This window comes from Conger conger, chromosome 4 (assembly GCF_963514075.1).
Source record: "Conger conger chromosome 4, fConCon1.1, whole genome shotgun sequence".
Classification (NCBI taxonomy): domain Eukaryota; kingdom Metazoa; phylum Chordata; class Actinopteri; order Anguilliformes; family Congridae; genus Conger; species Conger conger.
In genome coordinates, this window is record NC_083763.1 from 57,529,575 (window position 1) to 57,545,536 (window position 15,962).

A 15,962-nucleotide genomic window follows, 5' to 3' on the forward strand; every position below is an offset into this window, starting at 1 on the left:
AAATGACTGCTATGTATTCAATTTTTTTTGGTTTTTCTTTTTTTATAATCAAACAATTTTACCAAACATTATGCGATAATGGGGACTTTGGAGTTCTCAGCTCCTGCGGCAAAAGCTATCGGATTGTTAATAGAGAGAAAGAGAGAGAGAAAAAAAACAATGTTTGTGTGAGAGGACACGAGCAATGCGCTCATAACAAACCAACGGCGAAACATTAGTCATTGATATGATAGAAGCGATAGAGCGCTGTGAGCTAAAGGACGATCTGGGGGTGATTTATGCTCTGCGTCGAGGCAATAAAACGATCAGAAACAATGGGGAACACGGAGGTAGAGCTACGTATGTAGGCCATTAATGAACGCGTCCGCCCCGATGCCACATCGGCCTTGTGAACAGAACTCTGACCTGGTGCCCCGCCGTCACAAGTCAAAACACATTAAAACGGAATCGAGCGTCGACCAAAAAACTCTCACGGAATAACATCTTGAGGTGTGAGCAGACTCGTCGGAGGTGTAAAGCGCATTAATTAACGTGCCTCAGCTCGGCGTCGTTCAGGAGGGGGGGGGGGGCGGCTGTTTGCTTCCATTCACGGCGCGACAGTCTCAGCCCAAACCGCGCAGCGCCTGGGCTGAACCCCTCTGCTGACGCTCGCTGCGCAGCTGTGGGTAATCGGCTGTTCGCTGACGACGACATCGCCGACACGGAGTCCTCCGGCGCCGGGACCGGAGGAGAAGCGGCAGGAATAACTTTGTGCGAGGAAAAAGAACAAAAAACACGGGCGAGGGGGTGCTGTGAAGCCGGGGGGGAGCTGGCAGAGGTGCAGCCCCGGAGCCCAGGGGAGGCCCGGGCGGCAGCGCTTTCCTGCACCCAAGGGGAGGATTACTGTAAATCTGCTCTAATCTGGGGGTCGATAGCCCACCGTGTGCCCGTGCCTCCTTCTGGCCCGGCCCAATATGGCAGCTGGATTCCTCAGGCTTGTGTACCGATGCGCCACCTGTCTTAAGCCAGGATTTACCCTGCCTCCTCTCACACTATGACCTCACGCATACGGAACCAAGGCCCAGCATTTACCCTTCCTCTTCTTCACGCTATGACCTCACGCACATACAGAACCAAGGGCCCAGCATTTACCCTTCCTCTTCTTCACGCTATGACCTCACGCACATACAGAACCAAGGGCCAGCATTTACCCTTCCTCTTCTTCACGCTATGACCTCACGCACATACAGAACCAAGGGCCAGCATTTACCCTGCTTCCTCTCACAGTATGACCTCACGCACATACAGAACCAAGGGCCCAGCATTTACCCTGCTTCCTCTCACAGTATGACCTCACGCACATACAGAACCAACGCATTGAATGCAGAACTTTCATCTTATTTGGAAAAAGCTGCTTATATTTTATTTACATTTGTGTGACTAAAAGCCCAGCAGCAGAATGACAATGGCCCGGGCATTTGATATTGTAAATAATTTAGTATTAAAAAAATATAATGAGTTTAGTTATCAGTATATGTAACTATATAGGATCACATAAAACATAGATAAATTATATAAACATATACTATAAATAATATAATATAAAGAGAACATTTTTTATTTGCTCCTAAATAAGCCATGCAATGACAATTATTATCCTGTTGTTGGACCCACATACTTAACAAGCTAGCAAGTTGCCATCATCGCACACAGTAAAGTATCCAGTTTTAATGCAGCTCTAACAGTACACATGAGTCCAACAAGGACCATATCTACACTGTAAGAGTATATTTAACACTGAACACATACTGTTATTCTAACATCTCAAACCCAACAGAGTTAATAAAAGCAGAAATGTGTGTGTGTTTCATTCCTAGTGAAAAAGTCAAAGCATCTTGCATCTTGCAAACTGTCTTTGACCTTGAAATCTGACTTCCTGTGTGCAGCTCCACTTCCTGTGCGCAGCTCCATTTCTTGGGTGCTCAGCCCGCCCACACACAGCACCACCAAGCACGAGAACGCCCAGCATGAAGCATCCCAAGCATTCGTGTGGTTAGCCGACAGCCTGACTGACAGGTGGACCCCAGCAAAAACACCATTAGTAGTAATGGATAGGATGTTAGTCGTAAGTACAGGTGCTTTTATGCTTTTATAACAGCGTGGTGACAGATAGGGCTTTCTCACACATTGGGGACACACACCTCCCAGCGTTCCTCGTGGGAATGACGTATATGTAAAGCACCAATGGGACTGTAGGGACGGGCGCTGACTAAAATGAAACACGAAGCGACAATCCGGTTTGAGAGGCAATTCACTCACATTTTGGATCGAGCCGCCGTGGTTCAGAGAGGCAGCTATACAGGCCGAGGCGTAAGAGACAATGGTAAATTCCGCATATCTCGCAAACACGGTTCAAACGCAACAGCAAGTCAGGGGAGCGGCCGGGACTGTGAAATGGGCGGTTAAAGAGCACATTGTGCAGAGGCGGACATGTGAGCTCCAACATCAATGGCACACTGTGGCTCCATAACAGGACGTGTTTTCATAAAGCTCTCGCAGCCTTTGGCATGGCGGTCAGACATCATGCACCACCAATTAGCAACACACTGCCTCTCTCATTTATCTTTATTGCTGACACATTAGCCCGTATTAATAAAAAGACGAGCAGAAAAGGCAGTAATGACACTGTTGATGGGCACTGACTGGGGAGATGCGCGTCATTTTGATGTGTCTGGAATTTAGAAAAATAATTCGGGGGAGATGAGGTCACCGTGCCGGCGGAGCCTTGGTATCTGCGCGTATGGAGAGTGTTTTTCCCTAAAATAAAGAGTTATTTTAAAGGGGGTGCTTTACCGGGAGCTGCGGCCAATGGAAACGGGCTACCTGTGCCAAATGGCGAGATGGACAGACGCTAGCACAGGTGTGTCTGCTGGCTTGGCACTCTCCAGAGCGGGCCATTATGCGGGAGGCCATTTCCTCTGCCAGGGATGTGTGAACACAGAGGGGAGGAAGCAGGCTATTCGCAGCGCCATTTCAACCACCTTTCAAAATGGAGGCTTCCGGACCAACTGCAGGAGGACGAAGGCGGCCATTCTAAGACGGGTGCTTAAGAGCACCAACACCCATGATCAAGAGTATGTGGCCATAATCTGTAATCACCTTTTTCTTAGTGGGGGCCGATCTCCAAAACTACATCTGCCGATCTTAATTGAGTTTCTTTATTTTGTCTCTTAATTAGCACTTCATAAATAACTAATTAGCCATGAAGTACCCAGTTGGCAATAAAAAAGTGATAGCCCATGAAATGAACAGTGGCCCCCAAACAGGCAGAGCGGCATTAATTACTAATGTGTTCTGCCCAAAGACAGACTTCCAAACTGACAGCAAGAGCACCAGCAACTATATTGTGTGACTCGCTCATCAAATATTTAGAGAGGTATCATCGCTCCCCCTGCCACCCCACTGTGTATTTTCAGTGATACGGCAGGGGAACATTGATCTTTCCTTAAAAGAACAAATGGCTACGGCAGGAATAGCGATCATATTTCAGGGCCGTTCAATCAGGTTCATTAGGGCCACTCACACTCCAGGGCATTCTGTATTGATTACTATGGGTCAAGATTACATATTCCCCTCTGCAAATATGATTTCTCCAAACCGTATTAGTTCAGAAGATTAGAGCGAAAAAACCTGGCTCTGCAGTCGCTGCTGTGAAATACTGCTGAGGTTTTGGAAACGGTGCAAGTTCACCTTTCCTTGGAAGTAAATGGACCTGTAAAATTGATCGTGGGTTTAGCCTTCTAAATATTTGTTTTTTTAAAAAACAGGTTATTCATTAAATTTTCCTTTTTTCATTTATGTACAAAAACAATGGTTGGAGAAACTCGAGTTCAAGTTCAGTTTAAAAGAATAGCAAACTGAAGCGTGTGAAGTATATGATTAATGGTTACTGCTCATTAGTGTAAGTATTAATTACATGCCTAAAACACAAAAAACTACTTTCTAACAATACGAACGCCATTACATTAAGAACAAAATGTCGTTGTATGGCCCTCTAGCTGTCCCAAAGTATTTCATTTGGTTCTGGGTTTTACAGCTTTTGTACACAAAGTGCACCTTCCAACACGCTCAGCGGGCGGGCAAGGAACGCGTTTGGCCATAAGGGACAAGCGGACAGGTCAGACAGGCGGAGCTGAAAGAGCAGTGGCAGGCTGGCGAGCTGGCTGGGGCCGCGCGGCGGCCGGGCTGAAAGGGTGCTGCTGAAGGCAGGCTGTGGCGGCCCGGTGACGGGGCTGCTGATGGCCGCTGGCCTCGGGGAGGGGAACAGGAGTCTGCATCGGTAGCAGCTGTGCCGTGAGTCCCTCTGCCTATGCCCACGTAGCTCTGACAGCGGAGAGAGCCAGCCGGCCAATGGGAGCTCGGCTCCCGTGCCAGTCATCAGACTCCTCCCCCGGTCTGTCTGTGAGGACGCCAGGATTCGTCCCAGCTTGCTGGCAGTACACTCTCAGAAATAAAGGTACAAAAAGTACCTAAAAACTTACAAATGCTTGTCACTTGGACAGTACCCCATAGGTACATACAATTGTACCCCTGTATAATTTATTTGTACTTTTCTTGCTTGGAAAATGTACTCATTTGAAACCAAAGAGAACATTACTGTACTTTCAGGGCACATTTCTTAAATCTGAGCCTTGAAGAACAAAAATGTACCTCCACTGTCTGAGAGTGAACACATTAACTTTGCAATCATTTAAAATAATGGCAATCCACCTAATTAAAGTGTGAAGCTTATTTTATATCAGGAAAATATCTCAACACTTCCACATAGAAACAGTGTCACAAATGTACCTCTGTAACGGTACTTTGTCGCTTGGTCAATACAATATGTTCACGATTTATGGAATACGATTTAAGGAATTGTACAGTCTGTTAATCGCAAAGTAGAAGGCGGCCATTTTAAAAGGGAAGCAAAAATGAAAAGAGATGTTGTGAGTCAGTAGTAGAGCAGTGCCCAACCATATAAAACAGGATAAGTGGGAAGCAGCAACAACTATCCCCAGTTTCTCTGAAAAACTAACAGAGACTTGAACAAAAACACACTGCTCAAACACACTGCTCAGATTTGTTTAACAGCGTCGCGGTCGATTCTTAATCAGAGAAATAATGCCCTTTTTGTGAAGCGCTGTCTCATTCTTAAATGCCTTTCCATTTTATTTCCTATCAGACAAAACCGGCGGACAAAAGGTCTGCAGCAAAGCGCGTCCAGAAGAAAAGTGGAGAGACAACCATTTGAGGAGTGAACAGGCTGGCTGTGACTCGGTCAGCCCTGGGACATACACAGCACTGAGAGGGCCTTCCAGCTCTGCGGTGACTGGCATGGTTCTCGTGTGGAGGCAGGCATCTCCCTGTGCATTCAGACAGGAGAGTTCACTTCATCATGAGGTAAACAAGCTCAGTGCTGGCCATTACAGGCTAAGACACCCACTCCACAGAAAGGGCACACACAGATGAGATCTGATAACCAGGGCCCTGTGTCGTGAAGCAGGATTACTGAGTTAGCAGGGTAACTGTATAACCCAGAACTCTCCCAAAACAGGAACATGGACTGAACTGAAAACAGCTGTTCTGGGTTTTATTCAGTGCCGTTATCCAGCTAACTCAGTAATCCTGCTCTGTGAAATACCCCCCAGGTGATACCTGGCACTATGAACACTCTGAGCAGATCCTTTTTTCTGTGTGTACAGCTAAACCATATGGCACCACATGAATAATTCAATCCAATTGTATGTGTATATTATTTTGTAATTATTAGATTGCATTTGAACTCCAGATCAAACCATACACATTGTATTGAAGCATGTTGTTTTCACCTTCCACCTTTTTGCTGAAGTTGTGTGTCGTTTAATAAAATCTTGTTTACAATGTATACAGTATCTTGCCTTTTCTGGATTAAGACTGATATGCTAATGGTAAGAGGTAAAGCATCCAATGGATTACATTTAGCATCTCCTTCATTTTTTCCACCACTTGCCAAATGCGAAACACGCAGTTGATTATGTGAAGTGCGCGTGAAATTATTATTTTTGCAGTGCGGAGAATGTTTACTCCGGGCGTTAGTCATTGAGAAGCTTCAGGGTAGGCTTGGGACATATTTTAAAATAATAGTTTAATTACGCATACTTTACAGGAAAAAAAATGTTTCCCATTCTAGCTCATCTGTTTTGTGAGCCGGCTGAATTATCACGGTTGTTCTCCGTTCATTAGCGTGCTCCTGCTTATTTAGCTCTGCTTCTGTGTACGTTTCTAAAAGCACCTGGAAAACAGTCAACAGACAGCGCCCTGAAGACGAGCCAGGGACGCTTCCTTTTTTCCACGCTCACTCTGCTTTTGATTTTTTCCCCTACATTACAACGATAACAAAGTCACCAATAATGAAGTGCGAGGAGATAAAATATGCAAATTTGCAGAGAAAGGATATAATTAGGGTAATAATGGGAAGTGTTGTTTTCACAGCTGCTCGTTTATACAAACCCCTGATAGTGTTTTATAAATAATGTCCTCTCTCTCGCTCTCCCTCCCTCCCTCTCTCCGCGCGGAGCCAAGTCGCCGCTCTCCGTTGGAGACGCGTCTCCCTGAGCGAGCTGAAAGCAGCCCGGCCGCAGAGGCTGGCCAGAGGCCCGCCAGTCCACATCAATCCCATCCACCTGTGCGGCCACAGCAAACGCATGCCCCTGCAGCAACACAGCCACAGCAAACGCATGCCCCTGCAGCAGCACAGCCACAGCAAACGCATGCCCCTGCAGCAACACAGCCACAGCAAACGCATGCCCCTGCAGCAGCACAGCCACAGCAAACGCATGCCCCTTCTGCAGCACAGCCACAGCAGCACAGCCACAGCAAACGCATGCCCCTGCTGCAGCACAGCCACAGCAGCACAGCCACAGCAAACACATGCATAGCCAATGGGGATGAGGGCTGCTCCAGCATAGCCAATGGGGATGGAGGCTGCCCCAGCACAGCCAATGGGGATGGGGGCTGCTCAAGCACAGCCAATGCGGTTGGAGATGAGAGGAAACCAGGGGAGACAGAGCACCAATGCTAAGACACTGTACCAATGCCAACCTTGGTTTTTTGGGGAAAAAGTGATAAACGTGTATTCAAATTCAACACACTTTAGGGACACCAGGAGACCGCAGGGATATTCTTTGATTGTTTTTATAGTGGGCTTGTTTTGTCACATGGCAGGGCTGGTAAATGGCGGAGAAAGAACAGATTACCCGGACGACAGAAGAAGGAGAGAAAAGAAAAATGAACAGTGGGCGAGTGTGTTTACCAGCGGCTGGCTTCAAATGAACACCTTGAGCTCCTGTGCCAAGTCAGCCCACGCTGTGCCCAGACTGTTACAAGCTACTGCCCGCCACATGGTCTCCCATCCCAACTGCCTGCACCCGTCCAACAACTACAACCCCCTCTACTCTCTGAAACAACCAGACGACACGACAATACACAGCAACAACTTCCAACTTTACTACAATACATTATTATTCACCTTTATTTATGCAGGGGAGATTGACTGAGCACATATGCTCTTTTCCAGCAATGTCCTGTGAATGCCCTCCTAAGTAGCCTAACCTGTGGAGCATTGCACAAAGCTGGATTACTGAGCCGGATAACTGTGCTGAGTAAAACCCGGAAAAGCTCTTTTTGCTTCGGTCCGTGTTTCAGATTTGGGAGAGGTCCGGGTTTACCCGTGCAGTTATCCCTCTAACTCAGTAATCCTGCTTTGTGAAACAGGGCACCGCATGTCTTTGGCACAGGGAGAACATTCAAACTCCGCACAGAGAGGCCGTGGCTTTTACCGAGGACCTTCTTGCTGTGAAGCGACAACGCTATCCACACGATAACTACGAGGCACAGACTTAGTATTTCACCCAAACACCCCTCTCACCCACACCGGAGTTTATACGAGAGGGGAGCGAGGACAGCGCACAAGTCTACTTCAGAGACACCAACTCATCCCCAGCAAACAGGTACACACTTCAGTTTAAAAGCGAGCGATGGTGAGAGATAGCGCTGGCATCGCGCAGGTCCCTGCGGACTCAGACTCATGAGCCGGGAGTCTCCGGGCCCGGAGAGTTGAAGAGGAATGGGTGCGTCATTAGAGGAGATCTGAAGGTTGCCCATTATCTCCCTGCTTCTCTCAGAGCTCCAGCTTCTATCCAAGTCTCATGAATGCAATTGACCTTTTTTCTGTAATGGGCAAAGTAAAGGGGGGAAAAGGGACTAAACACGGCCAACCACAGTTAATTTAGATCAACACAAAGCAGTGCGCTGTCCAGAGATATGAAAAGGGCATTCAAATCAATAGTTCCACAATAGCTTCTCAAAAGAATGTCCGCACCCAATCTTCTCATTGCGATTACCCCGGGATTCCAAAATGGCTTATTTTACTTTACTTTTAATAGACAGGGACGCACAGACATATGAGCACACACATACACAAATGTACACACACTCTCTCGCACACACACACTCACGCGCACACACACACTTTTGGTCTTCTTTCCTGTGAACATTGCCGTATGTCTGTGTACCATTGTGGTGGAACAATGGCCAGGACTAATCATTATTTAGCTGTGCCGAGCCCAGAAAGGTCAGCAGTCTGAAATGTCAGGCTTCAATAGAGCCAGATGCGCATCTCTCCGCTCAAGTGTCCAATTAAAGAGGGGGCTAGCGAGGTTGTGGGTGAAGCGCACTTCAGACAGCAGGGCTAATGAGAGCTCCTGAACACTGGGACCCCACAGCCCAGCCCTGGCACCTCCACACTGCAGCGGAACGGGCTCCAGGACCGCCCAGCCACCTGAGGAGGCCATGTGAAGGCCCTGACCACTGCTGTTACACCTTACACACACACGCCCCCAACCTTAGGTCTGCGTGAGCTTATCTGTGTGTCGCCGTTAGACCTTACACTGGCGTGCGCACACACACACACACAAGCACACAGACACACACACATATACACATATATACACACACGCCCCCAAACTTGGGTCTGCGTGAGCTTATCTGTGCTGCTGTTAGATCTTACACTGACACACACATCCATACACACACACACACACCTCCCAACCCGGGCACTGTGTGAGCTTATCTGTGTGCCGATGTTACACGTAACACGCACATGCACACACACACTCTCACACACACACTCTCACACGCACACACACACACACACACACACACACACACACATGCACACACACACATCCATACACACACACACACACACATATGCACACACCCCCCACCCCCAACCCTAGGCACTGTGTGAGCTTATCTCTGTGCCAATGCTACACATAACGCACACACACACACACACACTCACACAGAGGGGAGAAAACCCCTGATAAATTTGCCTTTAATCAGGAGGGGGGGAAGGTGGGAGCGTCTTGTCTGCTGTCTGCGTATCAGCCTCATACATCTCGGAGCGCAGGCTGTTCTCCACACACCAGCTGCAATGACCTTGCCCAGGAGTGGGAGAGCTCAGTGAAGTGAGCAACGCCGTTTTCATTCGGGGGCTTCTGACAGGGAGCCCACGGCCAATCATAACGAGGGCACGCACACACCGAAAGCGCCCGCGCAGCGCCGCGTTAAACTGCATCTGCGTCAACAGCCACGCGCGCGGTCCTTCCGCTGAGCAGACCGCGCGAGGCTGGGAGGCGAGAGAGCAGCAGCAGAAGCATCCTGCGTGTTACCGCTACACAGCGCATTTCTCTTTGCCTTTTCACAAAGTTGTGAAGGTCAGTGATTGTCTTGCGTGCGTTAACAGATGCCAAATAAAGCTTGGGAAATGAGCAGGCTCTGCGTGCCTCACATAAACATTATTTTAATCAAAGCGTATTTGACCATCCAGATATTTTAAACATATGGGCACGGTATCCTTTCTGGCTCACCCATCTGTTTCTCTTCACCATGTCTGCCATTTGCAGCGTCACCCAGCTGCTTCCAGAAGATTCCGCTAGCACAGAGGCTTTATGGCTTCGCTCCGACTGGGAGCTCCGCACCCGACGAAGCTTTAGAGCGCCATCTCCAAAAACGCCGTTCACACACCGGCCCCACCGCCAAATTACAGCCTCCCCGAAGTACGCCGTCCTGCCCCTGGCAACACCTTCAAGAACCGTGGAGCGTTCCAAAGAATTAGCGCATTAATGCACCGTGAACGCCATTAGGAATCGCACCGGGCCACAGGTTGACCCTTTCCTGAACCCGAATTCTCAGGCTCGCCGACTTGTGAGTGTGAGGATGTGGGTTTAGACCGGGGAAGCCACAGAGTGAGGAAGAGAGATGCCCTCCGGGACCCGGAGCTGTGGGGGCCGCATCTGGCGACCGCGCGCCGCGGGGAGACTGGGTACTCACCGGGGTTGGTGATGGTCAGGAGGTCGAGGCGTCGCTGTTGCTGAAAAAGAAGAGGAGAACGACTTCAGCGACACTTCAAAAACGCTTACGATTAAGAGCTCTTTAAAGCCCATTTCACTCATTTGGTGGGCACATTTGCTTTGAATGGAGCGATATATCGTGCGCAAAGGTATTAAGACAATTTATATCATCCATTGTAGATTGTGACAAATAAAACTTTTGCAAATGAGTGTTTGTGGATGGTTATCTGGCTGTGCAGATGGATGCACGTGGGGGAAATGGAGCACTCAAACAACGGGGTGTGCGTCTCAGTCACACATTAGACCACATTCATTTGTCTGTCCTTGCGTGAGGCCAGGATTGCTTCGATACACTTCCCCATTACGTGTGTGTTTTTTTTCTCTCCGCCGCTTGATTTTGGGAGAACGTGAGACAACGCTAAAGACGCAGTGATGGAGTGTGTTTGAGGGGCTGCCCCATTTTACACTTGATGTCTCTTGTTTAGAGTAGGGGGCCAGGAGAAGCGGCGGCTCACCCCTCTCTTTAACCCTCCGCCAGAGCGACGACTCCCGAGTGCTACATTAATCAACACCTTCTCCTCCATCCACGCGTCCCTGAGACGCCAGGGCAGGCTCTGCGGGATGGGGGCAGGGGGTCTGCTCTCTGCTTTAATATATGCACACAGTGCTCTCTCTCTGTCTCTCCCTGTCTCTCTCTGTCGCCCTCTCCCCCTCGCTCTCTGTCTTTCCCTCTCTCTCTCTCTCCATCTCTCCCTCTCACCCCCTCTCTCTCTCCCTCTTTCCCCATCTCTCTCTGTCTCGCCCTCTCTCTCTCTCACCCCCCTCTCTCTCCCCCTCTCTCCCCCTCTTTCCCCATCTCCCTCCCTCTCTCTCTCTCTCCCTCCCTCCCTCTCTCAGAGTTGATTGTGTGACTGGGTGGTAAGTGTTGGGGCTGTTGGGCTGTTTTTAGTCGGGTCATGGATCACGGCTGACGAGTGAGCAATCACAGGCTGACACCGACTTCATTGTGAATTCGGCGGGACTCAAAGAAAAACACGCATCTTCAGCATGCACCTCGAGTGTCCCTCTCCAAGCCCAACAGTCCTTCAGGAGCCTAATCTTCACTTCATTTTACCATATCTCCTTGAAAAAACACCGGACAGATATCCCTGCTGTGCCAAACATAGCATTATGTTCCTAGTTATGGACTTTCAGTTAAAACCTTTTCTTGTTATCGCACAGTCATAGCCGTGAGCACACCAGTAAACAGTGATGTTCTGGTGTGAGGACACACTAAAAGGCTTTACCCGTCTCTCCCTGGGCGAGGACGCAGAGAGAGCAGAGTCAGTTCCTGACTGAGCAGCAGAGGTCACTGTGACAGCACAGGAGCTCCAGCCACCTGCTGCTCCTTCAGAGAACGGCAACATATCTGTCGCATTGCACAGAGGCAGAGAACCATTTACCCTTTCCCACACACATTAAAGCACAAGTCAGTATATTACAGGTCTACAGCTCTCAACTAAAAAAAAGTCAATGTTATTTGAAAGAAACATTATTATATGTATCTTTACTTCTTCATAGATGACACATAGTATTAAACCTGCACTGGAACGACTCGAGGTGCAGCTTCTTATGTTAGGGCTCAGCAGGAATCTGCATGTTCTGTCGTCCGGCTGTGGTCTGCATGACTACATACAGGAGCCTCTCCATGACTGTCTCTCGCAAGTGTCTAGATCTTTTTCTGTAGACAAAAGACAATTGTCTCTGGATTTCCTGTATGGAAAAGTGAGAAGTTAATTATTCCGGCATTAGCTGCACCCTCTGGTGGCCATTTTGATTCCTGCCGGTTGGAATGACAAGAGGCTTTTTAAAAAGATGAGGCTGCTCAGGGCACTCCCCAGATCACTGGTTTTCAAATTTTACTGGTCACAAGTGGCACATTAAAAAAACTGATGCCAACACTAATCACACCGAAAACACAATACAAACCCAAAATCATGGAAATACGCATTGATATTTGATATTTATTTTCTACTTCATACATAAATGTGGTTGCATTTCTTATGGGGTAAATAATTAAGTTGTGAGCTTTAAAACTCCAGCCGTAGATGATGCGTGTAAGCATTTTCAGCACTCACAGAAAAAGGCCAGGCAGAGGGAGCCATGAGAATCAGTGGTCTTGTGTCACTGAACCTCAGCAGCAGAAAATGCAGGAGGCACCATACTGCGTTAGAGACTAAAGGGAAACACAGCGCACAGAAACGCTCTCCAAAGGCCGGAGTCAGCGGCCCTCCTGTCCCAGAACACTGGAGGTGACGCGTTGGTGTGAGTGAGCCCTGGACGTACTGCCGGGGAAAGCACTCCTGAGCTGCTGTTGTGTGTTTCAGACCACAGGCTCAGTGTATGTGGAGCAGCATTCTATCCTCCTTTACATAAACACTGTTTAAACAGGAGGAGTCATTCCTCCTTCCTTCCCATTTTATACACAAAAGTATCAAACGATATACTGCACAATGCCTGTATTATTGAACACATCAAATTACTCTAATACACACATGCACACACACACACGCACACAGGCGCACACACACACACGAGCACATACACATGCAGGTGCGCACACACGCACACACAGACACACACATGCACACCAACGCACACAAGCAGCCAGACACACACACGCACACACCCACACACTGGGGAGAAACACCCTGAGAAATCGGGCTTTAATCTCACACCCACGCACGCAAGCAGGCACACACACACACACGCACACACCCACGCACGCAAGCAGGCACACACACACGCACAGGGGAGAAACACTCAGAGAAATCCACATTTAATCGCACACGCACGCAAACACACACACACACACACACACACACACACACACAATACCACGGTAAATTTCTATCATAAACCAGGGGGCAGAGGTCTCCATACGCACACAGGTGAATCAGGAAGATCAACAAACACCCTCCCCGGAGAATGCCCCTGGTGGCAGCCTGGTCCCAACCACGTCTGAACAAAACGCCACCTGATCCGTCCCCGGCCGTGCCCCCGACCGCTTCTCCACGGCAACGAGGGGGCAAACGTCTGCCACCGGCGGGGGCGGAAAGACCGAGCCGCAAGGCCGTGTCTCAGCCTGCCCCGGCCCCGTACCCCGACGCTGCTTATCCTGAGATAATTAATCTACTGTGAATTAGAGCATTACCGCGCCTCACACTCTCATTGTCAATCCTTACATGGATAAGGTGCTTAGTGTTTCCCAGCAAGAGAAAGGGAGAGAGAAATCACATTAGGAAAGGCAATCCTGGCGCAGAAAATAGGATTGCATTAATCTTTATTGAACATAGCCCAGAGCCATGGGATCTCACCGCCCCCCGAAAAGCGCGGCTAGCCAGGGGCTGTGACCCGGAAGGTGCCTGGTGTCCTGCTGGTGTCAAAGGGCCGGACCGTGACTAGACACGGAGCGCGCGTGGGTGTGTGTGTGTGTGTGTGTGTGTGTGTGTGTAGGTGTGTGTGTGTGTGTGTGTGTGTGCGTGTGTGTAGGGCTGTGTGTGTGTGTGTGTGCGTGTGTGTGAGACTGTGCACGTGTGAGGTGTGTGAATGTTTGTTTGCATCCCTGCTGAAAAAAGGCTAGGTTTTGAAACAGCTGGTAGCTGGTTGACCAGTTAGACCAGCTCCATACTCAACATGGTCTGACCAGCTCAAGCTATGTTTTGTGGTTATTTCAAGATGGATTTTACACCAGGAATGTGATATGTTTGTGTGTTTGTGCTGTAGTCATATGTGTGATAAATCGAAATTGAGGTATACAATGCTGACCACTTCAGAATCTCTAGGCAGGAAAAAAGGTGAAGTTTGGGACTCAGCTGTCAACACACCTAATCGGTTCTTATAGCTAATCCTCAGCCTTCAAACCTCACAAACAAACTGAAATATGTTTTTATAGATTCTCTATCGATTTGTTCTTAAAAAATATATAAAATACGACAAATTATGTCTGAAAGGATGAAACTAAGCTGTTTGCTAATCTCAAAAAATGTATTACCATCTAATTTGTCAATTATTTTGCGAGTATTCTTGCTTTCATTTTTCCCGAATCACTTCAAAAATAATACAGTAAAAAACCAGCTTGATTTCCCAACTTTCCAACTTGGGTGAAATGTGCAGCAGATGGTACCTTCTACAATTATAATTAACAATGCAGGAGTGTATATACCATATAGTAAGATTGGATTAAATATCCATCCATAATCTACCCAAACCTCATTTGCAATATTTCCCCCTAAATTTATTTTTCACATTTTCTGATGATTATCAGTAGAAAAAGAATATGTTTATTCAAAATCCAACCACAATTTTGTGTCTCATTTAAAATTCATGAGAGGTCAATATTACAATTATTAACCTGAGTTATTTTTGCATATATCAGTCCGAACATATGGAAAATATCAGGCAAATAATATTAGCTCTATTATTACAATTTACCCGGTAATATGCGTAAGGTGACATTAGGGCGCAAGAGAGCCTCCTGCTGCCATGCAGAGCGAGAATAAGCCTTAAACACTGTCACATGATTTTCTGTAGAGGTCATTAATCACTGACCCTGCCGGGGCCATTCTCTAACAGTTGTGCTCCTGATGAGGTAAGGGAAATTATTGGAGAGCTATTTAAACCGTCTGCTTCCGTTTCTGCAGCGGGATTAATTGTCCTTGCCGGGTTCCTAGGGGACTTCCCGAGCTGATGCTGTCTGGGCCTGGGTCAGTGTCGAGGGGGGGGGGGGTGAATCAACAGTGTGACTCACATCTTCCACCCCCACTCCTGAGAGCACTACAACAGCATCCGTCCCGGAAAATCCCCCCGCTCCCTGTGTGACTCATCAGCGCCCCTCTCCTCCATTTTCCCCATCCCCGGCCTGGGCCTATCTTACCATAGGAGGACACGCCTTTTAACACAGGTCATGAATGTTTTTGTGTGTGCTTTTGTGTGTGCTTTTGTGTGTGCATGTGTGTGTGCATTTGTGTGTGCTCTTTTGTGTGTGCATTTGTGTGTGCTTTTGTGTGTGCATGTGTGTGTGCTTTTGTGTGTGCGTTTGTGCGTGCTTTTGTGTGTGCTTTTGTGTATGCATTTGTGTGCTCTTTTGTGTATGCATTTGTGTGTACATTTGTGTATGCATTTGTGTGTGCATTTGTGTGCTCTTTTGTGTATGCATTTGTGTGCTCTTTTGTCTGCGCATTCGTGTGTGCAGTTTGTGCAGTGCTGTTCACGGGGGTTCCATTGATGTCACATTTATGAGCTCTGTCATTGATATTATTTTAAAACATTGCTGATGTTGGAAAACACAGCCTCTGAAAATAGCCTGCTTGTACCCTGTGTTCATAATTAAATGCATGCAGTATATATTTAAAATATATTTTAAAAAACAATTAACTAAACAGCCATGACCTGGAGTTCCTTGTTTTAAATATAAGCAATACCGTGTTGTGAAATTTACTTAAAATTGACTTAACTTTACTTTGACTTGACTTAGCTTGATGTCAATGTCAATGACAATCATTTTCA

General features: G+C 47.8%; 1 protein-coding gene across 1 annotated transcript in view; it reads right to left on the reverse strand.

Moving 5' to 3' along the window:
- Positions 1 to 15,962, reverse strand: part of agbl4 (AGBL carboxypeptidase 4) — a 337,579-nt gene that overhangs the window by 90,117 nt on the left and 231,500 nt on the right. Inside the window, exon 6 of the mRNA XM_061239954.1 lies at positions 10,396 to 10,435. Within this exon, the coding sequence (XP_061095938.1) occupies positions 10,396 to 10,435 (40 nt within the window). The remainder of the gene's footprint in view (positions 1 to 10,395; positions 10,436 to 15,962) is intronic.